General features: G+C 40.9%; 2 protein-coding genes across 5 annotated transcripts in view; one reads left to right on the forward strand and one right to left on the reverse strand.

The window, feature by feature from the left end:
- Positions 1-5,264: 5,264 nt before the first annotated feature.
- LOC112075644 (zinc finger protein 180-like) lies at positions 5,265-8,822 on the reverse strand. Its single transcript, XM_024142608.2, has 2 exons — positions 8,228-8,822; positions 5,265-6,217 (listed from the first exon to the last, which is right to left on the reverse strand). Exons 1-2 carry the CDS (start codon positions 8,718-8,720, stop codon positions 5,352-5,354), a joined length of 1,359 nt encoding a protein of 452 aa, XP_023998376.2. The 5' UTR covers positions 8,721-8,822; the 3' UTR covers positions 5,265-5,351.
- A 6,823-nt stretch (positions 8,823-15,645) lies between these two features.
- The window catches only part of LOC112075645 (zinc finger protein 180-like), a 28,720-nt gene continuing 18,151 nt past the window's right edge, over positions 15,646-26,214 (forward strand). For 2 of the 4 annotated variants that reach the window (XM_024142609.2, XM_070440995.1), the window contains exon 1: positions 15,646-16,261. In XM_024142609.2, coding sequence (XP_023998377.2) covers positions 15,907-16,261 — 355 coding nt within the window. In that variant the 5' untranslated portion in view covers positions 15,646-15,906. The remainder of the gene's footprint in view (positions 16,262-26,214) is intronic. The other 2 variants (XM_070440994.1, XM_070440993.1) reach the window with 2 other exon arrangements.

Consider the following 26,214-nt stretch of genomic DNA (forward strand, 5'->3'; position numbering starts at 1 on the left):
GTTCCTCTGCAGTAGATCAAGCTCCTTTGGCCTGTCTGCCCAGAGGGTGTGTCTAGAGCTAGTCTAGAGATAAATCAAGAGATAAATCAAACCCAGCCTGAACTGTGTGATGTAGTAGGGAGTTGTAGTTTCTCTAGAGATAAATCAGATCCAGCCTGAACTGTGTGATGTAGTAGGGAGTTGTAGTTTCTCTAGAGATAAATCAGATCCAGACTGAACTGTGTGATGTAGTAGGGAGTTGTAGTTTCTCTAGAGATAAATCAGACCCAGACTGAACTGTGTGATGTAGTAGAGTTGTAGTTTCCAACAGGCCAATATTCTACATAGTTTAGCGCATAAAACGTAATTAACTACAATGAACATAATCCATTGTGTGCCTACTTGTCTTATCTGTGTTTCTTTTACACCTTCTATGTAAAAGAGACAGAAGAATGCATGATGGTCAATGCTATCTGGGACATCCCTACCCTAAACCCTTAACCCCTACCTTAACCATTTTAAATGTCAACTTCAATGGGCTAGGGACGTCCCAAATATGTATCTTTACCTGAAAATACATGATCTGTGGTATTCAGCAGTCATAAAGCCTTAATTACTTTAATGAACTACTAAAATAGTGATTTTGTCAGACAGTATAGACAGCAGCTCTACACTTTATTGACTGACTGATCCATTCATCCTTCCATCCCTCCTAAGCCTTCCTCTCCTCTGAAGACCCAGTGAGGGTGGAGCTCAGTCAGAGAGCTGTTGAGGGACTGGTTAGGAAGAACACTTCTACAGCCAGAGAGGTGAGGTCACACATGGTTTAGATGGTAAATATTTATGTCCCCTTAGTGGTTCATCACGTCAGCAAAAGGGAATATGTTCCATCATTTATTATTTTTTATTTACATTACTGCAAATTGTCCACTGATATTGGTGCAGTGGTGGGCCGTCAGGGCCTGCAAGGCCTTCTCTGCTGGCCTAAACATCATCAGAATATAATTTTTTTTTAAATATATTTTCCCACAAATATCTATTAAATTATTCCCCAGAGTAAGAGTTATACTCTTCATTTCATAGCTTTCCTCTTGGTTGCACTGCTTCCAGCCCCAGGTTGAGATTTGGAGGGCTTGTCTTTATGTTAGATCTTTTATCCAATCATATTTAGCCATCATGTGTTGCCAGGGGTCTAAAATCTGCCCTCAGGCCTTCAGAATCAACAGTGCGGGCGCTTGTCGCTTATAGTGAATGGAAATTGAAAATTTAGTGTCAACCAATCAGCTTTAGAGTTGGCTATTGTACGCCTGCTGGCTGGCTCCAGTGTTACACAGAGCCAGCTAGCAGGCGTAGTGCGTGCACGTCTTTTGATTGGATTACCAATATTGAGAGGCAGGTCCTATGGAGATCTAGGAAACTGAATTTGATAAACGAATTAATTTGCGTACTACTAAGCTGTTTTTTCAACCACAATGGCGGAAGAGGAGAAGATATCGATTTGGTCGAGGATATAATTATAACCCATTCTCAAGACGAACTTTTCAAGAAAAGTTAGACATTGTAAGGAGAGGTCGCCCGACGCCACAAAGCCTGTCACAGGCGGGAAAGGGCTTCGTTCGCTCGCCACTTTCAAAGTTTCAACTACGAGCGCTGTCAATGGGGTGAGCGCTTCAATGGCTCCTTGGCTCCGAGAAGCACTGCAAACTGTACTGCTGGGAATGCCTATTATTTGCAAGTGATCGATTTGGTGTTTGGAGCCACACTGGCTTTGCAAACTTGAGTTGTCTAACCAAGGCAGCAACGAGACACTAAAGTACGGCTGGGCACTAACAAGCAAGTGGCTTTTGAAAACTTTTGGAGACACCGGAGTGATCTACAGCTCAAAGAACACGCGCGCAGGCAACGGAGCTGCACAATGAAAAGTGAAGGGAAATATTGAAAAGACTCATTGATTGTGTCATGTTTTTGTCAAATGTCAATTTGTCAATTCAAGTGACGCAACGCCTGGTTATACTGCGTTTCTGTCTAAATGTATAGTGTCTAGAGCCATGGCATCATAATGAGGTGGATTAATTCGGGTGGGACTGTGTAGTACCTCACTGAAGGCCCAGGCCCCAGGCCCACGGCACGCCACTGTATTGGTGTAATTTCTCACCCCTTTTGGCTGAATGAAAGTTAATTTCCCCTCAGGCACATGCACTTGTTTCTTTGATATTATGAAGGTCATTTGTGTCAAATGTACTTTTCCCCACATCTCTTTACATTGCTTATGCATATTTGGTGGCCAGACTCAAATTCCAAACACAATGCCCATCCTGGCAGATCTAAACCTAATGCGAGCACATTGTGACTTTGTTGCATTCAGACCTAATGCAGACCTTGTGCATCCAGACCTATTGCAGACGTCACATTTAGGTGCCAGGTGTAACTAGGCCATAGATGCTCCATATCCATTACTTTGAGTGTTTTATATAATATGACTAAATGTGTTTCTTTCTGTGTTGCAGGGGCAGTCAAGAAATGGAACAGCAAGGCCACAGAACATGACATAAGCAGAGCTGTGGGAGACCACCTCAAGCCCCTGGTAAGACCGGGGGTGGTGTTTACCACTCCATACGCCTTCAGCGGGCTTGAAAAGTGGGATTTGTCCATTTCTTTACTTCAGTTCTCAATAGTTGAATCCTTTGACATATTGTTGAATTCAAAGATATTCATTTTCAACAAATGCACTAGTTGGTTGAAAAGTGATAAAATATATACTGTTTTTCATACTAAGATGGACAAAGATATGTGTTTGCTTTGCACATATTTGTTCATTGGTTTAGCAAGATTCTGGTATTTGGTCAGTCATTGGGTTCATTTGTTTTGCAATATGTTCAAATCAAGCTTTATTTATACAGCACATTTCAGACAAGGATGCAACAATGGCTTCCTAGGAAAAAACGATTTACAACAAACACAAGATAAAAAACGATTAACAACTGAGAGACTAATGAGCATTCTAAGGAAATGCCATTTGATTCAAATATTAATAATTGGATGCAATATCCACCAAAATAGAACCATGTTTTTTAGGGGGGGGGGGGGGGGGTCTGATAGACACTATGGGGGTGTCCACTGAAAATTGACTAGTAACAACAACTGGGACCTAAAACACCCCACCATGAGACCCACTAAATCTGCCCAAGAAGAAGCAAACAAAAGAAAAACCCACACCAAACTAAAAGACAGGAAGCAAACCAAAAAAGTGGAGCAACTATAGGTGTGACTCTCCACATTGATCAAGACAACTGGAGCACTGGGCCAGACACTCTTAAATAGAACCTGGACCAGCTCAGGTGAAACACCTTCCCACTAACAAGATGGACAAGCCAGTACAGGTGTAACACATACTAACTAAAGAGGTGACACCAATCAGTGAGCCCTACGTGCTAATGAGCTATACGTGCTAAAGACCAACCTAAAAACATAAATGGAAAAACCAAAGACAACAAATATATCCCCCCCACTAGCTTCTAGAATTCCCGTCTTCCTAAAACTCACTAGCTTCTAGGACTCTTGTCCCCTTGAAACGAGCCCAAACAAAACTAATCTCCAATGCAGAAAAACGTGCAGTCAAACTAAATTGGGATCAATGGCAACGCACTGGCTAAACGCAAAACGTGTTGACTGCCCACCCTTGAGACAATCAGCAACCAACTCCTGCAATATCCATAGTAACGTTCCACCTCACTGCGGAGCTTCTCTCCCTTTTCAGGGTTCACTCGATAGGCATGTTGTTGGATCGGGGCCCAGTCCCCAATGTCATGCTCTAGTACATTTGGGTTGGCACATCTGAGAATGAACCTGATATTCTAAAAGCAGGGCAACAACGTCAATATAATAGTACCCAAAAATTGTCAGTTGGTTGCAGAAATAATTATGATTACTAAATGTTACATGACTTGTAAAGATGAAATATCAAAACCAAATGTACACCCCTTGTTAAAATGTATTGGCAATAATTAACTTAATGGTGATGCATGGAATAATAAAACGTGTATCTTTTGTCATGCTGAATGTTTGAAATATGAGGTGATTTCAGTCCTGCTTCTTCAGTAATGGAATAAAGACAATTAGCACTTGGATGTTGTAAAGAAATACTGGACTGATGTAAGATTGTTAATAAAATTGATTATAGACCAATTTATTATGCACGTTTGTGGCCTGCTGGAGTCATTTTGCAGGGCTCTGGCAGTGCACCTCCTTGCACAAAGGCGGAGGTAGCGGGCCTGCTGCTGGGTTGTTGCCCTCCTACGACCTCCTCCGCATCTCCTGATGTACTGGCCTGTCTCCTGGTAGCGCCTCCATGCTCTGGATACTACGCTGACAGACACAGCAAACCTTTTTGCCACAGCTCGCATTGATGTGCCATCCTGGATGAGCTGCACTACCTGAGCCACTTGTGTGGGTTGTAGACTCCGTCTCATGCTACCACTAGAGTGAAAGCACCGGCAGTATTCAAAAGTGACCAAAACATCAGCAGGAAGCATAGGAACTGAGAGTTGGTCTGTGGTCACCACCTGCAGAACCACTCCTTTATTGGGGGTGTCTTGCTAATTGCCTATAATTTCCACCTTTTGTCTATTCCATTTGCACAACAGCATGTAAAATCTATTGTCAATCAGTGTTGCTTCCTAAGTGGACAGTTTGATTTCACAGAAGTGTGATTGACTTGGAGTTACATTGTGTTGTTTAAGTGTTCCCTTTATTTTTTTGAGCAGTGTATATATATTTTTTTACAAGTTTCCAAATCAATAACCAATATGTAGAAACAGTTTGGGATAAATTGAAAACCTAAACATAAAATGGGCTATATACACAAACATCTGCCACAATAATCATATTACTTGTATTTTTTAAAACAAGCACCTTGTAAACTGCACCAGAAATGCTTATGTTTTGACAAGTAGCAATAAATCACTGATATCGATTAGGGGGGAAATCAGGTTGTATGTGCTGTTGAAATGAACACAACTAAAAAAACACATGGAAATGGGAGATATCCTTTACCTCACTGGTTAGAGGACAACCTGCAAAAGACAGTCAGCTACATTTTGGAGTGATGCCTTTCAATGTAGGGGTCGCTAAACAAAGGAACGCAACACTGTTAAGTTTAACAACACTTTTTGTTAGTCACGTTTTGTGTTAAATCACATAAATAGTACTCTTTCAATTCAGAGCCTGGATTTTTCCCCTGAGGCTAATATCCATATCATGCTGAAATCAATTGAACAGGGGACGACATTGTGACATCATTAAAATACTCCTTCTACACATTTAAAACATTCTACAGTGTGACAATATTTCATTGATATCATGAAACAACTCCTTCATGTATGTATTTTCTGATGTTTGATCAGAGATCTTTTATTAGAGTATCTCTTGTCACATTGATCACAGCTATGAGATTTCTCTCCTGTGTGTGTCTGCTGGTGAACAATCAGATTGCTAGATGTAGTAAAACTCTTTACACATTCTTCACAGCTAAAAGGTTTATTTCCTGTGTGTCTTCTCTGGTGTGATACCAGGTTGCCTGACTGAGTAAAACCTTTCCCACATTGATCACAGCTATAAGGTTTCTCTCCTGTGTGTGTTCTCTGGTGTGATTTTAATTGTCCTGAGCGAACAAAACTCTTTCCACAGTCAGAGCAGCTAAAAGGTCTCTCTCCTGTGTGGATTTTCTGGTGAATTTTAATGTCTGCTGAGGAGGCGAATCTCTTCCCACATTGCGCACAGATATAAGATTTCTCTCCTGTGTGTGTTCTCTGGTGTAATATCAGGCTGAATGACTGAGTAAAACTCTTCCCACATTGAATACAGCTATAAGGTTTCTCTCCTGTGTGTGTTCTCTGGTGTAATATCAGACTGGATGACTGAGTAAAACTCTTCCCACATTGGTTACAGTTATACGGTTTCTCTCCTGTGTGCGTTCTCTTGTGTTTAGTCAGACCGCTAGATGTAACATATCTCTTCCCACATTGATCACAGCTATAAGGTTTCTCTCCTGTGTGTGTTCTCTGGTGTGATTCTAAACATCCTGAAGAAACAAAACTCTTTCCACAGTCAGAGCAGCAGTGAGTTCTCTTCCCTGTGGGTCTCTGCTGGTGTTTCTTGGGGTGTTCTGATCTGGAGAGGCTTTTTTCTGCTTCATGATGTTGAGGTTCCCCAGAGGATCCATGATAGTCATGTCTCTCTCCTGTGTGAGCAACAAAGTCAGACAGATAGTTAAAGGCCCACAACAGCGGAAATCCACTATAAAAGGTGATGCCAACAGCATAGCCATGATGTTGTACAACAATTGACGTGTGTAATGAATGTTACATTTATTTGAAATTTGTCTTAAAATGAGCAAGAACAGTCATATTTTGTCTTGTTTTCACATTAGTAGTAACATCTAAGATTGTAGACTAGAAATAAGCTATTCATGTTGTTGAAACTCTAAGCAGTGTGCCAGACAACTTTTAGTCTCCAATTAAGGACCTTTCTGTGTTTGCTAAAATTGTGGCACGAGGGCGATGCACACGGAATCTGGTTGTAGAAACTCTTCCATGCTAATGAGGAAACCACTATTTAAATAAAGGTTACATTTGAAAACTTTTTATAAAACATACAGAGCATTCAGAAAGTTCAGACCACTTCCCTTTTTACACATTTTGTTAAGTTACAGCCTTATTGAAATGTTTAATGCCTGTCCAAGAGACTGTTGACCAATCGCGTTCACATTGTCATGCTGTGACGAGCAGTTCCTAAGCAAATTCTCACAAAAATCCCTTTTTAAAGTCAGGGTATGAGTCGATAAACATGCATATTTTCCCCAAAAGTACGAAATGTCACGATTGAAAAGCTATATTACAGAGAAGTAAATTATCTCACACCTTTGAAAATATTTGTGAGATAATGTAATGTTGTGCTTGTTCACGGAGGGTAATTCATGCTAATGTAATTTTTTAAGCTGTTAAGAATTTGTTCTAGTTAAATAAAGGTAAATAAAAATAAACAATTGAAATAGTGTTTTATGATAAACCGTTTTCTACAAATCCGTCAAGGCACCAACTTTGAGAAGGTTCTAAAACAAAGGTTTCAAACCAATTCATGAATGTAATTGAATCTAGGTATGTTTCACCTTTAATGTAATGGAATCTAGGTATGTTTCACCTTTAATGTAATTGAATCTAGGTATGTTTCACCTTTAATGTAATGGCATGAAAAAATAAATGGCTGAATATTATACAATGACTTATAAACAGCTCTAACAATTTCACCTCCACAGGAAATCTACACTGGCAATTCTAGAATATACTATATAGTCTATAAACCTGGTTAAACTATGATTATGACTTCATGGATGAATTCTAAAATATAGTATATATATTCTATAAACCTGGTTAAACTATCATTATGACCTCATGGATGAATTCTAGAATATACTATATAGCCTAGAAACCTGGTTAAACTATCATTATGACCTCATGGATGAATTCTAGAATATACTATATAGCCTAGAAACCTGGTTAAACTGTCATTATGACATCATGGTCAGTGAATTCAGCCCTGAGCTGGACTCCAACCTGGGTCCAGTGACCGTCAAGCCAACACCTTATTACTGTTACGCCAAGATGTCTGAACTTCTTGACGAGGTCGCTAGGTGTTGGGTTAAGGTTGCTACAATAGCTTTCTCTATGAATTTGAGAGTGGTTACATTTCTCCAGCCCCAAGTCTCTGGGCAGCCATTTTGTTTCTGTTTAAATACTAGGTTGTCCCTTTAAAAAATCCACACAACAATCAACCAATCGGCAGTTGAAACCATAACAAAGCTGTAATTCCACCACTGTTTCAGTAATAAGATGATGATGGGGCTGGAGAAATGTAACTACTCTCAAATTCATAGACAGACCTATGATGGAAGGACTGACCATCCATGATATCAACATTATAGTTTTAACCATGTTGAGGCTATACAGTGTTTGTTTATCATTTACATTGTTTCTAAACATTGGAGTAAAAAAAGCTTTTTTGTGGTTATGATGGGCTACAACAGTTGAACTAACTCATGAGGCATGTGTTATATTCTTCAAGAATCAATGGCTATAAATAAATAATTCAAAAGTCCCAATATGGATACAGCAATTGCAGATTTCCGCTTTAACACCAAACATCAGTTCAACACCTGCAGAGTTTGTGCCTCTGTTTTTAAGACAGTACTTACTAGTATTAATCAGGGCCCGGTGTCCCAATAGCATCTTATGGCTAAGTTCATCATTAGAACCATTGGATGCCTTAAGATGCGTTTGGGAAACCGGGCCTAGATATCCAGTTTCCTCCTCTTCATCCTCTTCTTCTTCCAATGTGACAGTAATCTCCCCCTCCTCCTCTTTCACTTCAAAAACAGCATCCTCCTCCTTTTTCACTCTCAATGCGTCTTCCTCTTCTTTCACTGAAACCTCTTTCTCTTCTTTAACGGAAACGTAAATCTCCTCTTCTTTCACGGTAACAGCCTCACCCTCTTTCACTCTAAACGCGTCTTCCTCTTCTTTCACTGAAACGTCTTTATCTTCTTCTTTCACGGTAACAGCCTCACCCTCTACTTGTTTTTGTATTGTAACAGCCTCCTCTTCCACCTCCTCTTTCACGAGAGCTTCTTTCTCCGTCCAGCAGACCCCCTCTTCTTTAGCAGGAGGAGAGTAGCTTAGTGAGCTCATGGTCGGAGATGTTAGCTAGCTAGGCTAATGCTAACTGACTAATTACAACAACGCCGTAAATATGAAATAAAATCGGATAACTAACTAGACAACAGAAGTGGGTTTAAAACACAGTGGCTAATATACACTAAAGCGTCTAAAGAGCTTTGTTAGTTCGGCTATTTAGGCTAGCAAGCTACCGAGGTGTCTGATTAACTGTTGTTGCTGTTGAAAGAAGCGTTCCGTCCACTAGATTATACGTCACACAAGCAGCATTGTCTTAAAGTCGCACATCTGCTGACTGGAGTGGGTAACGCAGTTGAGTAAATGTACATTTTATTTTCAGACAACAAGTTAAAGTGTAGGAAGCATGAGTTTTTACTCACCAGTGTAACAACACAGTGTGGTTAAAGACTTAGTAACCTAGTTGTATTCACGATCTGGTTACCTATAAGTATTTGAATTATCACATATCTTAAATGTTTTATTTCACCTTTATTTAACCAGGTAGGCTAGTTTAGAACAAGTTCTCATTTACAACTGCTACCTGGCCAGGATAAAGCAAAGCAGTGTGACACAAACAACAACACAGAGTTACACATGGAATAAACAAACGTACAGTCAATAAAACAAGAGAAAAGTCTATATACAGTGTGTGCAAATGAGGTGAGATTAGGAAGGTAAGGCAATAAATAGGCCGTAATGACGAAGTAATTACAATTTAGCAATTAAACAATGGAGTGATATTTGTGCAGAAGATGGATATGCAAGTAGAGATACTGGGGTGCAAGGGAGCAAAAAATTAAGAACAATATGGGGATGAGGTACAGTTGAAGTCGGAAGTTTGCATACACCTTAGCCAAATACATATAAACTCAGTTTTCACAATTCCTGACATTTAATCCTAGTAAAAATTCTCTGTCTCGGGTCAGTTAGGATCAACACTTCATTTTAAGAATGTGAAATGTCAGAATAATAGTAGAGAGAATTATATATTTCAGCTTTTATTTCTTTCATCACATTCCCATTGGGTCAGAAGTTTACACTCAATTAGTATTTGTTAGCATTGTCTATAAATTGTTTAACTTGGGTCAAATGTTTCAGTTAGCCTTCCACAAGTTTCCCACAATAAGTTGGGTGAATTTTGGCCCATTCCTCCTGACATAGCTGGTGTAACTGAGTCAGGTTTGTAGACCTCCTTGCTCGCACACACTTTTTCAGTTCTGCCCACAAATGTTCTATAGGATTGAGATCAGAGCTTTGTAATGGCCACTCTAATACCTTGACTTTGTTGTCCTAAAGCCATTTTGCCACAATTTTGGAAGTATGCTTGGGGTCATTGTCCATTTGGAAGACCCATTTGCAACCAAGCTTTAACTTCCTGACCGAAGTGTCATGCACAAAGCAGATGTCCTAACCGACTTGCCAAAACTATAGTTTGTTAACAAGAAATGTATGGACTGCTTGAAAAATGAGTTTTAATGATTCAAACCTAAGTGTATGTAAACTTCCGACTTCAACTGTACGTGATCAATAACTGTAGTTGGATAGGCTATTTACAGATGGGCTATGTACAGGTGCAATGATTTGTAAGTTGCTTTGACAGCTGGTGCTTCATTAAAGTTAGTGAGGGAGATATGAGTCTCCAGCTTCAGTGATTTTTGCAATTTGTTCCAGTCATTGGCAGCAGAGAACTGGAAGGAAAGGCAGCCAAAGGATGTGTTGGCTTTGGGGATGACCAGTGAAATATACCTGCTGGAGTGCGTGCTACGGGTGGGTGCTGCTATGGTGACCAGTGAGCTGAAATAAGGCGGGGCTTTACCTATGTATTTATTTATGTATTCATTTATTTCGGGATTAATCCACAGCAGATTTATGGAGAATTTCTGTGGGTGAGTTGAAAATTGAATGGTCCCGGCGTATAAATGTATAAAGTTGACATTACATCATAAAATGTATTTCATCCATACTGTGTGTATCCCATCTTTGCAACTTTGGAAATAAATGAACTATCCATCCATTGCTCCTTCCTGTGTTGACTCACTGACTTCAGGGACTAGGAACTAACTCGATATCTAGCTCAAGCTTGCCATCGTTAACCACCTTGTGCTTATGTTTTCTACTGGGAACCCGTTAGCATGGTAGGCTCTGGTGCCTTCTTTCCGTGGGTTCAAAAGGACAGAGGAAATCAACCTGCTTGCTTTTTGTTTTGTCAACTTTTCATTAGGGGGGTTACGTTTGATACCAGAGCTACGAGGCATGCGTCAAAATCGCTAAGCAGTAAACTTCAAAGCATTGTGCCGATGCCTGTATCACTTTATCAGCAGCATGTGATCAATGATGTCTGGAAATGAATTTCATAGTATTGGTATTGGGCTTGTTCGATATTGCAGCCGACACTGCAGGCGACTGGCGACTGACTGATCTTCAAATCACCTTGCATCATAAATAACTACTCATTATTACTTATAAATCAGTCAGCCAGTCACCATGTACCCACAATGCAGCATGGATTTGATGCTCTCGAACACGGCCAGTGGTTTAGTAGATGACATAAAGGCTATGCTATGCACATGCTACACTGTGGGACATAATCTATAAAAATGTGTCTGTTCTAAATTCTGTGTTGCTCAAAGCCTTGAGTAATGAACCTATTTTTGACACAAATGGCTCGAAAGCGTCAATGCTTCAGGAAGCTTTCTTTCCCCATCACTACTTTTCAGCATGTTCTCTGTGAAATAGACTACGGGAGTTTTGTAACTTTTTCCACCTTGGCTTAGTGCTACCGCGCTAGCTGACTGACATCTGGAATCTATCTATTTTGGATGTTGGGGATTTTCCCTGCCATCCTTCTGTATGTCTCTGCTCTTTTGATCTGCAGTTATTTTTTAGATGTGTTTTGTTCGATGGCGTTATGTATTTACAAAACAGTGGTTTACTTTAATTACTCAAGTCATGAGTTCAAACGATTGGTTTAATTTGAAGTTCTACATTTGAAGTTATTTCTGTTGTAGTTTACATCATAGAGAATAGGCTGGTCCTTCATATTACTTTACACCTGACTTTGGCATTCTTCTGAATTCTGATTGGTTTTATGTAATAACTCCAAAAATAGAACAGTGAGGTGTAACTTTGCATTGGGACTTTATTTTATATTTTATAAACAATACAAAACATACACATACACATACAAACAACAACATCATACAAACATTACCTACATTAACTAGAACACACCCCCCCCCATCTCCATTAACTACATCACACCTGCCCAGACCCACTAGAACACACCTACATCTCCATTAACTACATCACACCTGCCCAGACCCACTAGAACACACCCCCATCTCCAGCGCCCGCATCACTCTCCGTCACATGGCCTCAAACTCCACCATTTTATTTCTCTCTGTCGCCCAGCACTTTACATTTTTAGATAATAAAGCATTTGACCTTTCCATTGCATTAACAACGGAGGATTTGTTGATTTCCAGTATCCCTCTACACATGTACTGAATTGGAATTATCCCTCTACACATCTACTGAACTGGAATTATCCCTCTAAACATGTACTGCACTGAAATTATCCCTCTACACATGTACTGCACTGGAATTATCCCTCTACACATGTACTGNTACACATGTACTGCACTGGAATTATCCCTCTACACATGTACTGCACTGGAATTATCCCTCTACACATGTACTGCACTGGAATTATCCCTCTACACGTGTACTGTACTGGAATTATCCCTCTACACATGTACTGCACTGCAATTATCCCATTGGCTGGCAGAAACTTGCTGTTTTTTTTATTGAGCAATCAAGGCTGGCTCAGTGATTTTTGTGATTGGTTGCATTTCAGTCACATGTGCATACGGGTGAGGGGTGTCTGATGTCTGCAGGTCAATGCAACTGAGAATGGTTGGAAAAATTACTTGTGTCATGCACAAAGTAGATGTTCTAACCAACTTGCCAAAACTTTTTTCAATGACTTAACAACTTAATGTCAACGTACTTGCAGCCTATACACATGGACGCAGTATAATAAATTGGTCTATAATCAATTTTATTAACAATCATACATCACTCCAGTATTTCTTGACAACATTCAAGTGCTAATTGTCTTTATTCAACTACTGAAGAAGCATGATTCAAATCACCCCATATTTCAACTATTCAGCCTGACAAAAGATACATGTTTTATTATCCCTTGCCTCACCATTAAGTTAATTACTGCCAATACATATTCACAAAGGGGTGTACATTTGGTTTTGATATTTCATATTTACAATTCATGTAACATTTAGTAATAATTATTTATGCTACCAACTGACAACTGTTGGTACTATTATAATGACATTGTTGCCCTGCTTTTAGAAGATCAGGGTTCATTCTCAGATGTGCCAACCCAAATGTACTAGAGCATGACATTGGGGACTGGGACATGTCTGTGGTAAGGACAACTTGGTTGCTGATTGTCTCAAGGGTGTTGCATCCATGTATGAAATGTGCTGTGTAAATAAAGCTTGATTTGATTTGAACATATTGCAAAACAAATGAAACCAATGACTGATTAATCAATAGACTCTTGCAAAACCAATGAACATATCTGTGCAAAAGCAACATGTATCTTTGTCCATTTTAGTATGAAAAATAGTATACATTCAGTATATCTTACACTGTGTCAAAATAGTGCATGGTATGTAAATTTTGTTTCACTTTTCAACCAACCCAGTACGTTTGCTGAAAATTATAAATGCCCCTGCAACACAGAAACACATTTAGTCATATTATATAAAACACTCAAAGTAATGGATATGGAGCATCTATGGCCTCAGTTACACCTGGCACCTAAATGTGACTTCTGTCATCTGATCACTCCTAGCTGCATTAGGTTCAGATCTACCAGGATGGGCCTTTGACATAGTCAGTCAGGCCACCGAATATAAATAAGCAATGTAAAGAGTAGTGGGGAAAAGTACATTCTACACAAATTACCTTCATAATAACAAAGACTTAATGTGTGTTCCTGAGGGGAAATTAACTTTCCTACTGACAAAATGGGTGAGAAATTACACCAATACCAGTGGACAATTTGCACTGCTGCTGAAAAACATCTCCACAGTATGATGCTGCCACCACCATGCTTTACCGTAGGGACGGTGCCAATTTTCCTCCAGACATGACACTTGGCATTCAGACCAAAGAGTTCAATCTTGGTTTAATCAGACCAGAGAATCCTGTTTCTCATTGTCTGAGAGTCCTTCAGGTGCCTTTTGGCAAACTCCAAGCGGGCTGCCATGTACCTTTGTACTGAGGAGTGGCTTCCGTCTGGCCTCTCTACCATAAAGGCCTCTTTGGTGGAGTGCTGCAGAGATGGTTGTCCTTCTGGAAGGTCCTCCCATCTCCACAGGGGAACTCTGGAGCTCTGTCAGAGTGACCATCGGGTTCTTGGTCACCTCTCTGACCAAGGCCCTTCTCCCCTGATTGCTCTGTTTGGCAGGGCGGTCAGCTCTAAGATGAGTCTTGGTGGTTCCAAACGTCTTCCATTTAAGAATGATGGAGGCTACTGTGTTCTTGGGGACCTTCAATGCCGCAGACATTTTTTGGTACCTTTTTGGTACCTGTGCCTCGACACAATCATGTCTCAGAGCTCTATGGACAATTCCTTTGACCTCGTGGCTTGGTTTTTGCTCTGACATGCACTGTTACCTGTGGGACCTTATATAGAAAGGTGTGTGCCTTTCCAAATCATGTCCAATCAATTGAATTTATCACAGGTGGACTCCAATCAAGTTGTAGAAACATCTCAAGGATGATTAGTGGAATCAGGATGCACCTGAGCTCAATTTCGAGTCTCATAGCAAAGGTTCTGAATACTTAAGTAAATACATTTGTAAAAATGTCTAAAAACCTGTTTTGGGTTTGTCATTGTGGGTTATTGTGATGTCATTATGGGGTATTGTGATGTCATTGGGAAGGTTGATGAGGATGAAAAATTATTCAACATTTTTCTATTTAATCAATTTTAGAGTAAGGCTGTAACGTAACAAAATGTGGAAAAGGTGAAGGGGTCTGAATACTTTACGAATTCACTGTATACCGCTGGCCGAGTTTTCTACCATTGGCAGTTTTGTACACAGTCACATGATACGTGGTATAGAAATGTCCAATCTTAGGCGAGTACATGGGAGGCACTATACTGTGTGTCTGCAGGTGTCTATCTGGTCAAAACCACTGATACAGGTACCCCTCCACCCTCTGGGATGGATGGATGGGATGGATCATGTCTACAGAGAAACCTAGATTCAAATACTTAGATGTGTGTGTATTGGGTATATGTTGGGAAATTGTTAAATATTACTTGTTAGATATTACTGCACTGTCGGAGCTAGAACCACAAGCATTTTGCTACACCCACAATAACATCTGCTAAACATGTGTATGTGACCAATAAAATGTGATTTGATTTTGATTTGATATAAATGTCCTATTTATCAAAGGTGCATTTTAGCTGGGGTCAAAATGACTCCAAAGGATTTTAATTTGTTAAAAGTCAATTTTGATACAGAAACACTAAACCATGATTTAGATTTATTAAGAACAATTTCATTGACAAAGTCATGAAAAATTGGAAGAATTGAATAAACCACATTTTGGCTATGATAAAAGATATGCATCTTGGGTCAAAATGATCCATGTCAGAAGTATGGTTCAATGCAAATATGTAGTGGGTGTAAAGTTTGTTTTAAATTCTCACTCATTAAACACGAATCAATCAACACATCTTTGAACGACTTAATGTAATAGTCAACTTTTATGAAATAAATGAAAAATAAAATGTTGGTTCCTCAACTGCGTTGCCCACTCCAGTCAGCAGATGGCGACGTGCGTCTTTTAGGTTCAGGCGATGCTGCCAGTGTGACGTATAATCTAGTGGACGGGACGCTCCTTCAACAACGACAGCTAGTCAGACACCTCGGTAGCTTTCTAGCAAACATAGCTACAACATTCACGCTCTTTACACTGTTTTGGTGTATATTAGTCGCTGTGTATTCAACACACTTCTGTCGTATGCACTTGTTGGCTCATTTAATTATATATTTACGTTGTTTGTCAGCTAGCTGGTTTGCTAAGTTAGCTTAGTTAGCTAAGTTAGCTTAGAACTAGGCTAGTCGCAAATGCTAGCTAGCTGACATCCCCGACCATGAGTTCACTAAGTTTATCTCCTCCTGCTAAAGAAGAGGCGGTCTGCTGGACGGAGAAAGAAGCTCTCGTCAAAGAGGAGGAGGAAGAGGAGGCTGTTTCAATACAAAAACAAGTCGAGAGTGAGGCTGTTACCGTGAAAGAAGAAGAGAAAGACTGTTCAGTGAAAGAAGAGGAAGATACGTTCAGAGTGAAAGAAGAGGAAGATATGTTCAGAGTGAAAGAGGAGGAGGAGGATGTTACAGTAAAAGAAGAGGAGATAGAGGAGGATGCAGTTTTTGGAGTGAAAGATGAGGAGGGGGAGATTACTGTCACATTGGAGGAAGAAGAGGAGGTTGGAGATCTGTTTAACACCAGTAAGTACCGTCTCTGCAGTCGTTGAACCAATATGCAGTTTAGGGGTTCTACACTTTAATGTTGTTCTGTAGGAATGGCTGAAGCTACACTGTAATGTGTAGAACATCAAGAGTGGACCATCAACCAAACGTTAACAATTGATCAAATGCGTCCAATGACAATTCCTGAAATACTGTAGTCCTCAATATCTCCTATTAGATTAGCCCAATATGTAGTTTTAAAGGGGCAATCAGCAGTTGTTACATCCATTTAGGGATTTATACATTAATATGTTCACATCTGTTTCTTGAAGAATTCACTTATAAATGCATCATGAGCTTAGTTCAACTGTCATACCCCACCAGAACCCCAAATATAAGCTTTTTTTACTCCAATGTTGTCAGTAAATATAAACAAACACCGTATATCCTCAAAACATGGTTAAAACTATATTGTTGATATCATGGATGGTTACATTTCTCCAGCCCCATCCCTCAGCTTTTTACCGAAACGGGCAGGGAGTACGCTTTGTTATTGTTGCTACTGCTGATTGCTGCCCCCATTACTCCTCAAGGTCCAAGGACTGTATGTTATTTTCAGAGGTAGACTGGCTCTGGCAGGTAAAATAGTCAAATAATCCACCTAAATGTGAATCGATTCTCAATTGCGATACGTTTCTAGAAACATAAATCGCTGTACTTTCATTTCACATCAAAATAATTTAATAATTTAATAATAACTGCTCGGTTAAGCATTTTCACGGTAAAGTCTAAGTTGGTGTCTTGATGGATTTGTAAAAAACGGTTTGTCATAAAACACTATATATATTTTTTTTTAAATGTTGCTGACACCCCTCCCTAGAGGTGTGTCATTATTGGGATTCATTGCTGATTCCTTCTTGTAGCTCACTATGAGGTGTCTAGTGATACAGGTTAAGGGCCCTGTTGGAGATTGGTGGTTGGTAGCGGAGTTGAGGGAACAAGCAGGGTTAGACACGGCCATGTTATTATCCCACACACTGTCTCTGTGGTTCATATGAACCCCATTCCTGGGAATTAGATTTGATTACAAATTGCCCCTGTCTGTTACCACAGAAGGGTTCCGTCTGTCCCATTCCCAGCTAGGTTACGAGGAGCTTTGTCACCAGTACCTATGACTGGTTGATAGGGGAAACCTCCATGCTTATTATAGAACAAGTAATTAGGGGGAAACTATTTAGTAAACTGAAATAAAACAACAAACCTGTTTGATAAATGAAAACTATTCCAAAACTATCTTTGACTCCAAAATTAAAATAGCCTAAAAAAATAACCAGCATGAATTATGTTCAGTTTGAATAATTTATATCTTAACTTTGGGCAAAAATATAATTGGGTTTTAAATCAAGTTTATTTTATATAGCCCTTCGTACATCAGCTAATATCTCGAAGTGCTGTACAGAAACCCAGCCTAAAACCCCAAACAGCAAGCAATGCAGGTGTAGAAGCACGGTGGCTGGGGAAGAACTCCCTAGAAGGTCAAAACCTAGGAAGAAACCTAGAGAGGAACCAGGCTATGAGGGGTGGCCAGTCCTCTTCTGGCTGTGCCGGTGGAAATTATAACAGAACATGGCCAAGATGTTCAAAATGTTCATAAATGACAGCAGCTGGTCAAATATAATCAGGAATAAATGTCAGTTGGCTTTTCATAGCCGATCATTAAGAGTTGAAAACAGCAGGTCTGGGACAGGTAGCACGTCCGGTGGACAGGTCAGGGTTCCATAACCACAGCAGAACAGTTGAACTGGAACAGCAGCAAGGCCAGGTGGACTGGGGACAGCAAGGAGTCATCATGCCCGGTCGTCCTGACGCATGGTCCTAGGGCTCAGGTCCTCCGAGAGAAAGAAAGAGGAAGGAGAGAATTAGAGAGAGCACACCTTTAATTCACAGGACACTGGATAAGACAGGAGAAGTACTCCAGATATAACCAACTGACCCTAGCCCCCCGACACATAAACTACTGCAGCATAAATACTGGAGGCTTGAGACAGGAGGGGTCAGGAGACACTGTGGCCCCATCCGATGATACCCCCGGACAGGGCCAAACAGGAAGGATATAACCCCACCCACTTTGCCAAAGCACAGCCCCCGCACCACTAGAGGGATACCTTCAACCACCAACTTACAATCTTGAGACAAGGCCGAGTATAGCCCACAAAGATCTCCACCACAGCACAAACCAAGGGGGGGCGCCAACCCAGACAGGAAGATCACGTCAGTAACTCAACCCACTCAAGTGACGCACCCCTCCTAGGGACGGCATGAAAGAGCACCAGTAAGTCAGTGACTCAGCCCCTGTAATAGGGTTAGAGGCATAGAATTCTAGAATCCCAAAATATTTTTTATGTGGTTATAAAGCTTCTGGACCTGGTGGCTGGTAAATGCTGCCATGGGAGGGCAATGTGTCAAATAGACCTAGCCATCCTTCACTATCACTTGCTATCACCAGAAATACTTTAAGAAATTAGGATATTGGAATCTCCTTTCGATTCGTATTAACACCTTAAAGAAAATAATATTGGCATGAATTACCCTCTGTAAACAAGAAGCACAACAATACAAATATTTTCAGAGATGTGAGATAATTCACTTGTTCTCTGTAATATCGTATAGCTTTGCAATCGTAACATTCCCTATTTTCCTTGAAAGTACGTATGTTTCTCGACTCATACCCTGACTTTAAAAAGGGATTTTGTGAGAATTAGCTTAGGAACTGTGTGTCACAGCATGACAATGTGAACACGATTGGTTGACAGTCTCTTGAACAGGCTTTATATACGCTTTGACATTTTCTGGAATAGTTTTTATTTGAAAACGTTTTTGTTTACTTGCCTGCCTATTGAATTTGGAATGCACTGTACTGTTCATCTGAAACTCTCTGAGATAATTCATTTGATACAGCAGTAGCAATACAGGGATATAACATCTACAGGAAAGACAGGAAGGCTTATGGGGGAGCTGTTGCTGTATACAGTGCATTTGGAAAGTAGTCAGACCCCTTGACTTTTTCCACATTTTGTTACTTTAAAGCCTTATTCTAAAATTGATTAAATTATTTCCCCCCCTTTAATTTAGCTAATTTATTTGGCACACCTGCATTTGGGGAGTTTCTGTATATATATTTTTTCAAACTTAAGGGTGATTTTTATTTTATTTTTATTTCACCTTTATTTAACCAGGTAGGCTGGTTGAGAACAAGTTCTCATTTGCAACTGCGACCTGGCCAAGATGAAGCATAGCAGTGTGAACAGACAACAACACAGAGTTACATATGGAGTAAACAATAAACAAGTCAATAACATGGTAGAAAAAAAGAGAATCTATATACAATGTGTGCAAAAGGCATGAGGAGGTAGGCAATAAATCGAATAATTACAATTTAGCAGATTAACACTGGAGTGATAAATCATCAGATGATCATGTGCAAGTAGAGATACTGGTGTGCAAAAGAGCAGAAAAGTAAATAAATAAAAGCAGTATGGGGGGTGAGGTAGGTAAATTGGGTGGGCTATATACCGATGGACTATGTACAGCTGCAGCGATCGGTTAGCTGCTCGGATAGCAGATGTTTAAAGTTGTTGAGGGAGATAAAAGTCTCCAACTTCAGAGATTTTTGCAATTCGTTCCAGTCGCAGGCAGCAGAGAACTGGAAGGAAAGGCGTCCAAATTAGGTTTTGGCTTTAGGGATGATCAGTGAGATACACCTGCTGGAGCGCGTGCTGCGGGTGGGTGTAGCCATCGTGACCAGTGAACTGAGATAAGGCGACACTTTACCTAGCATAGCCTTGTAGATGACCTGGAGCCAGTGGGTCTGACGACGAACATGTAGCGAGGGCCAGCCGACTAGGGCATACAGGTCGCAGTATTTAGACCCCTTGACTTTTTACACGTTTTTGTTACTTTAACCTTTACTTAATATCCATCCCGGATCCGGGATCCTCCTCATCAGAGCCGGAGATATTCGCCGTGTATACCGACCGCTTTTCAGAAGACAATGTGGAGCTCCTTCGCGCGCCTTGGAAAACTGACAAAATGGCTGACCTGTCACTCCAAAAGCTCTTGTTCGACCTCAGATCAAGCTAGACACCCCATTCCACCTTCCACTGCCTGTTGACATCTAGTGGAAGGCGTATGAAGTGCATGCATATCGATAAATATAAGGCAATTGAATAGGCAGGCCCTGAAACAGAGCCTCGTTTTCAGATTTTTCACTTCCTGTATGGAAGTTTGCTGCAAAATGAGTTCTGTTTTACTCACAGATATAATTCAAACAGTTTTAGAAACTTGAGAGTGTTTTCTATCCAATAGTAATAATAATATGCATATTGTATGATCTAGAATAGAGTACGAGGCCGTTTAAATTTTTTCCAAAGTGAAAACAGCGCCCCCCTATTGACAAGAAGTTTTAAAGCCTTATTCTAAATTTTATTTAAAAAAAAAAATCCCCTTTCATTTAGCTAATTTATTTGGCACACCTGCATTTGGGGAGTTTCTTCCATCCTTCTCTGCAGATCCTCTCTAGCTCTGTAAAGTTGGATGGGGAACATCACTGCACAGCTATTTTCAGGTCTCTCCAGAGATGTTAGATCGGGCTCAAGTCCGGGCTCTGGCTATGTCACTCAAGAACATTCAGAGACTTCTACCGAAGCCACTCCTGCGTTGTCTTGGCTGTGTGCTTAAGGGCGTTGTCCTGTTGGACGGTGAACCTTTGCCCTAGTCTGAGGTCCTGAGCACTCTGGAGCAGGTCTTTCATCAAGGATCTCTCTGCACTTTGCTCCGTTAATATTTACCTCGATCCTGACTAGTCTCCCAGTCCCTGCTGCTGAAAAACATCCCCACAGCATCATCCTGCCACCACCATGCTTCACCGTAGGGATGGTGCCAGGTTTCCTCCAGACGTGAAGCTTGGCATTCAGGCCAAAGAGTTCAATCTTGGTTTCATCAAGCCAGAGAATCTTGTTTCTCATGGTCTTAGAGTCTTAAGGTGCCTTTTGTCAAACTCCAAGCGGGCTGTCGTGTGCCTTTTACTGAGGAGTGGTTTCCGTCTGGTTGGTCTGATTGGTGGAGTGCTGCAGAGATGGTTGTACTTCTGGAAGGTTCTCCCATCTCCATAGAGGAACTTTGGAGCTCTGTCAGAGTGACCATCAGGTTTTTGGTCACCTCCCTGACCAAGGCCCTTCTCCCCCAATCGCTCAGTTTGGCCGGGTGACCAGCGCTAGGAAGAGATTTTCATTTAAGAATGATGGAGGCCACTGTGTTCTTGGGGACCTTCAATGCGGCAGAATCTTTTTTGGTACCCTTCTCCAGATCTGTGCCTCGACACAATCCTGTCTTGGAGCTCTACAGACAATTGCTTCGACCTCATTGCTTGGTTTTTGCTCTGACATGCACTGTCAACTCTGGGACCTTATATAGACAGGTGTGTGCCTTCCAAATCATGTCCAATCAATTGAATTTACCACAGGTGGACTCTGAACAAGTTGTAGATACATCTCAAGGATGATTAATGGAAACAGGATGCACCTGAATGCAATTTTGAGTCTCATAGCAAAGGGTCTGAATATGTATGTAAATAATGTATTTCTGTTTTTTACCTGTTTCCACTTTTTCTTTATCGTGTGTAGATTAATGAGGATTCTATTTTTTTTTTTTAAATACATTTTAAAATAAAGCTGTAACATAACAAAATGTGTAAAAAGGGGAGGGGTCTGAACTTCCTGCATGAACTGTGTTTATTTCATTTAAAATGTAACCTTTATTTAATTCACAATCACGGCCGGTTGTGACACAGCCTGGACTCGAACAGGGGGGTATGTAGTGATGCCTCAAGCACTGAGATGCAGTGTCTTAGACCGCTGCACCACTCAGGAGCCCCAAAATCATGTTCTAGTGCTGTCCCCACCTAAAATAAATCTTAGTCAACCAAGAGTCGTCTGTTCATTCTACCAATCAATTGGTTGAAATGTATGTATTTTTCCATATATATACACACCCCATGTGTTTTAATAAGATCAACTATATGTACTGAACTGGTCTGATGCTTTAAGCATGCGTTTGATTAAATAATTAAGACATGCAAATGACTAGAGGGAGCCAGAGATCAAGATAACCTAACCAGAAGGAGAAAAATACTGCCGTTATGCTCTTGAAGTTTCCGGTAATGGGCTACACCAGAGGTCAGCAACCTTTTCCATTTGGAGTGCCAAGTTATCTTACCATTTCTACCTATCTGCGTGCCAGTTAGGATTTTCATCTGCACATTTTACTGGAACAGTTTAAAATAATTCATAATAGTATCTCAAAATCATAGAATGTAGATTAATCATAGAATGTAGATTAATCTACATTCTATCTAAATCTAAATGAAAATTATACAAATTTAAAAGTAACTTTTATTGCCATTGTCAACTATGTAAAAATATCCTACATAAAGCCAACAAATTAAAATATTGCAGCCTGCAGGTAGAAAATATCCTATAAATCACATTTGCTGCACATGGCCTGTCTACAACTAACTGGAAACATTGTATCAACTATCAACTGGGTCGGCCCAAAACTGGAGATAGCAAGCTTGCAACATTGTATAAAATATTGTATAATATAAAATATTCCCGCGCCAGTGAGTTTGGGACAACACAGCTGTCGGCTATTTGTGCAAAGAATAAGAAGTAATCAGGTAATTTATGACATTTCCACTGGATCAGAGCGTTACATTTTTCCCTTTTATGCTGAGTGGTTATCGAAAGGGCGAGAGCTGGAAATATTTTACGAAAATACTTTGAGGAACTATTGTCATTCACAATTGATTTTAATTAGACTTTGTTTACTTGCTGTTTGAGGTGAAGAAAAAATTTCTTTCAGAAGCTCCACAACTCATTAGTGGTGGTGCGTTAAGACAATCAGAAATACTATCAGACATCTCCAAATGGGCACATTCATAGGCCTAAATTTGCGCGCAGGCCAGGTAGACTAATCCTACTTCTATATGCGTAATCAGGTGTGTGACCTTTCTCAACATTGGCAGGAGTGTTTCAAACGAAAGACAATTAATAAATTGACAAAACTGCCGCATCTTTTGCTGGGTCAGGTCTGGGTGGTCTGCCAGGGGCCGTTTCATTTTGGGTCGGTTGGGGAATGATTCTATTTCCCCATAGTATGTTGTACCGAAGTTGACCGACTGAAAGGGAGTGTAACTTTGATTATAATTACACTTCCCTGAAGGAGAGAAACGAGGTACAACACCAGTTTGGCCCCACCCCTTCCTGGGTCGGTGAAGAGCCGTTATAAATTTAAGGAAGAAATCCGAGCCTCACACTCATCACCTGTAGAATAGTATGTTGTACCTAGTTTCCCTCCTTCAGGGAACAGTAGTAATAGTTTAACGTGTGGATTTAATAGTATGTTGTACCTAGTTTCCCTCCTTCAGGGAACAGTAGTTATAGTCATAACGTTAAGCTTGTCATATGATGAACTTCAACTTAAATAATGGATCTTGCTGTCGGACAGTTGTTTTGTATTCTGAAATGCACTCAAACTACGTATCATTTAGTGGCTCCTTATGTTATGCTGGGAAAACAGTTTTCGTGGGCACAGAAATACTAAATAATTTCAGAGTTTGCTAAATCCAATGGTTTTTAACTGAGAGTCATCTTGTAATCCTAGATAGCGTAGCAGTAAATCGTGTTTGTTGTAAATGTTATGTTTTTTTCATCTTCTTTTGTATATTTTGCAATATATTTCAATATTTTTTTCCATTTTAAAATTAAATATACCTTCCGGCAACCCGCCTGACCCAGTGTGATACGGATCTGCTATTTTTTTGACCTTATAGTAAGAACCTCCATCAGCAGCTAGCCATCAGAAGCTATCCAGCTAATTAGCTACTAGCTATTTAGTCATTGTTAGCCACTGCTAGCGGTCTTTACCTTTTTAGCTCAGACACCAGCCGCTTTTAGCCTGGATAATACCTGCCAGTCTGCACAGCGCGATATCAACCCTGATCATATCGGACTGTTTTACTCCATTACATCACCGTATTCCTGCCGTAAGCTCTGGACCATTACACCAGATAATCGCAGCTAGCTAGCTGCTACCGAGTGGCCCAGCCTCGAAGCTAGCCTTGAGCCAGGCCCATCACCCAGCCTGCTCAGTGGACCCTATGATCACTCGGCTACACAGCTGATGTCTCCCAGACTCTTCACTAAGACGACTAGAAGCCACTACATCACCGGATTCCTGCCGTAAGCTCTGGACCTTTGTACCGGATTGGCTATAGTGGCTAACGCCCTTGTCCCGAATCTAGCACCAGTTAGCCTCGAGCCAGATGCTTCTCCCGGCTAGCAAACAAAATTTCTCCAGCTACAATACCTCTTTTGCCAATTGGCCTGGACCCTTTGTCAACACCGAGCCCCGCCGATCCATCACGACTGGTCTGCCGACGTAATTCCGTCCTATGTGCCCTCAACCGGCCTTTGCAGGACGTCGGTGACGCTCTTGTCCCGAAGCTAGCACCAGTTAGCCTCGAGCCAGGCGCATCTCCCGGCTAGCATAGTAACGACTACCTAACGGCTTCCCTGTTTAATATATTGCTGTCCACTGGACCCTATGATCACTTGGCTACATAGCTGATACCTGCTGGTTTGTTCATTAATCACGGGTCTCCATTTTGTTTATTTTGTTTATCTGTCAGCCACAGCCTCGAACTCAGGCCCTGTGTGTAGTTAACTGACCCTCTCTGCCCATTCATCGACATTTTACCTGTTGTTGTCTTAGCTAGCTCTCCCAATCAACACCTGTGATTGCTTTATGCCTCGCTTTGTCTCTCTCTAATGTCAATATGCCTTGTATACTGTTGTTTAGGGTAGTTGTCATTGTTTTATTTTACTGCGGAGCCCCTAGTCCCACTCAACATGGCTCAGAGAGCTCTTTTGTCCCACCCCCCACACATGCGGTGATCTCACCTAGCATAACTAGTGCCTCCAGAGATGCAACCTCTCTTATCGTCACTCAATGCCTAGGTTTACCTCCACTGTACCCGCACCCTACCAAACCCTGTCTGTACATTATGCATTGAATCTATCCTACCACGCCCAGAAATCTGCTCCTTTTATTCTCTGTTCCCAACGCACTATTCGACCAGTTCTGATAGCCTTTAGCCATACCCTCATCCTACTCCTCTGTTCCTCGGGTGATGTAGAGGATAACCCAGGCCCTGCGTGTCCCCAGGCACCCTCATTTGTTGACTTCTGTGATCGAAAAAGCCTTGGTTTCATGCATGTTAACATTAGAAGCCTCCTCCCTAAGTTTGTTTTACTCACTGCTTTAGCTAACTCCGCCAACCTTAATGTCCTTGCTGTGTCTGAATCCTGGCTTAGGAAGGCAACCAAAAATTCTGAAATTTCCATCCCCAACCACAACATTTTCCGTCAAGATAGAACTGTCAAAAAGAGAGGAGTTGCAATCTACTGCAGAGATGGCCTGCAGAGTTCTGTCATACTTTCCAGGTCCATGATCAAACAGTTCTAGCTTCTAATTTGAAAAATTCATCTCTCCAGAAATAAGTCTCTCACTGTTGCCGCCTGTTATAGACGCCCCTCAGCTCCCAGCTGTGCCCTGGACACCATATGTGAATTGATTGCCCCCTTTCTATCTTCAGTTCGTTCTATTAGGTGACCTAAACTGGGATATGCTTAACACCCCGGCCGTCCTACAATCCAAGCTAGATGCCCTCAATCTCACACAAATGATCAAGGAATGCACCAGGTACAATCCTAAATCCGTAAACATGGGCAACCTCATAGATATTATCCTGACCAACTTGCCCTCCAAATACACCTCTGTTGTTTTCATTCAGGATCTCAGCGATCATTGCCTGCATCCGTAATGGGTCTGCGGTCAAACGACCACCCCTCATCACTGTCAAACGCTCCCTAAAA

Source organism: Salvelinus sp. IW2-2015, unplaced genomic scaffold (assembly GCF_002910315.2).
Source record: "Salvelinus sp. IW2-2015 unplaced genomic scaffold, ASM291031v2 Un_scaffold3314, whole genome shotgun sequence".
In the NCBI taxonomy this organism is placed as follows: Eukaryota; Metazoa; Chordata; class Actinopteri; order Salmoniformes; family Salmonidae; genus Salvelinus; species Salvelinus sp. IW2-2015.

What these genes read in the sequence shown, in the direction of transcription:
- LOC112075644 (XM_024142608.2), bottom strand. Translation starts at nt 8,720, where the DNA reads ATGAGCTCACTAAGCTACTCTCCTCCTGCTAAAGAAGAGGGGGTCTGC. An exon ending in CCGGGCCCTGATTAATACTA is followed by an intron (nt 6,218 to 8,227) that starts GTAAGTACTGTC and finishes TTGCTCACACAG; the next exon opens with GAGAGAGACATGACTATCAT.